At 44.4% G+C, this 1444-nt stretch overlaps 1 protein-coding gene across 1 annotated transcript in view; it reads right to left on the bottom strand.

The window, feature by feature from the left end:
* The window catches only part of LOC119593032 (maltase A3-like), a gene marked incomplete in the record, with an annotated part of 10545 nt that overhangs the window by 2865 nt on the left and 6236 nt on the right, over positions 1-1444 (bottom strand). Inside the window, 3 exon segments of the mRNA XM_037941928.1 lie at positions 489-696; positions 826-976; positions 1331-1409. Of these exon segments, the coding sequence (XP_037797856.1) occupies positions 489-696; positions 826-976; positions 1331-1409 (438 nt within the window).

The following is a 1444-nucleotide window of genomic DNA, read 5'->3' as shown; positions in this document are numbered from 1 at the left end:
TCTTCGTATTTCTGAGTGATTTGAAAAAAAAAGATAATCGTTTGTGGGTCTAAGATATTTTCAAGATGTGGCCCCTAAGGCTGGTTAGTCATATCATATATATGCTTTTATATGTACTTTTTTCTATAAATCTATCTCATAGTCTTTTATATTTACAGTCTTTGACCACTCTCTCTTCAGTATGCACACGTTCTCCTTAAATCCCTCCACCCAGTTGGGCTTATAAACGTTTCCCGTGAAACCCTCCACCCAGGTGGGTTCATACAAAAGTTTCCCGTGAAACCCTCCACCCAGGTGGGTTCTTACAAACTTTTCCCATGAAACTCACTACCCAGTTAGACTTATAAACGGTTCCTGTGAAACCTTCCACCCAGGCGGGTCCATATAAACGTTTCCCGTGAAACTTCCACCCAGGTGGGCTCATACAAACGTTTCCCTTGAAACCATCCACCCAGTTGGATCCATACAAAAGTCTCACTGTAACGCACCACCCAGTTGGGCCACTTCCCCTCCGGCATGTTGTCCATCCACAGGTCGAGGGCGTCCTTGAGGGCGGCGCCGCTCAGGTCGCTCCGGTTGCGGAAGCTGTCGATCAGCAGGAAGTTGAACGGGAAGTCCGCCAGGGGGACGCTGTCGTTCCCGTAGTACTTCATCACTTGCCTAATGTCGTCATCGTATACCTCTGCCATCATCACTCTGCAGACATTTATAAGTAAATTTTGAGTGAATTATTCCCCCTAAAACGACAGACGTTCATACGAGGCAATACTTTTTATCAAAATTGCATATGTGAATAATAGTACTGTTTTTTTTTCCACAGCTGACCTATCTGAGTACTGGTCCAAGATGTCTCGCCACTCGTTAACCACCTCCAAGGTTTCTGGCTGATTGGTCGTAAGCGTGTGGTTGAGGTAGTAGTAGTCCAGGGGGTCGTCTGTCTCCGGGTCGTTCGCAACAGATTCGTCCTGACTGATATCTTGCAAGTGGTGAACGCAGGAGAGTGTTATTGTGGCAAAAGTAAAGTATATGGGACTGAGAACGAATAACACCGCATCTTCGTCAGTGTCATTTACATATCTTGCAATGTGGAGTTGTTCATTCACATGCTTCGGGATCTTTAATTACTGTATTTTAAGATATGAGATGTATGAGTATTTAGGTTATATTTAGTATATTAAGAGCGATTATTGTATTCACAGTTAATTTTGTGAGGATAAAAGGATCCACAGACATCATGCCACAGAGTTGTAAAAGAAATATCCCTTTTCTCGCAAAGTGAAAATGTGAATATTGCAATTTATCATTGTTACGATACAGCTATGCGTCCTACCTTCCACTTCGAACAAAAATTTAACGGCATCCACTCGAAAGCCATCGACGCCTCGGTCCAGCCAGAAGCGCAGCACTTGCTGGGGGGTCAGTGGGATCCGTCAGGGTTGCAGTG

Source organism: Penaeus monodon, chromosome 31 (genome assembly GCF_015228065.2).
Source record: "Penaeus monodon isolate SGIC_2016 chromosome 31, NSTDA_Pmon_1, whole genome shotgun sequence".
Classification (NCBI taxonomy): domain Eukaryota; kingdom Metazoa; phylum Arthropoda; class Malacostraca; order Decapoda; family Penaeidae; genus Penaeus; species Penaeus monodon.
Note: the sequence above shows the minus strand (reverse complement) of the source record. Positions and strands in the feature narration are given on the sequence as shown.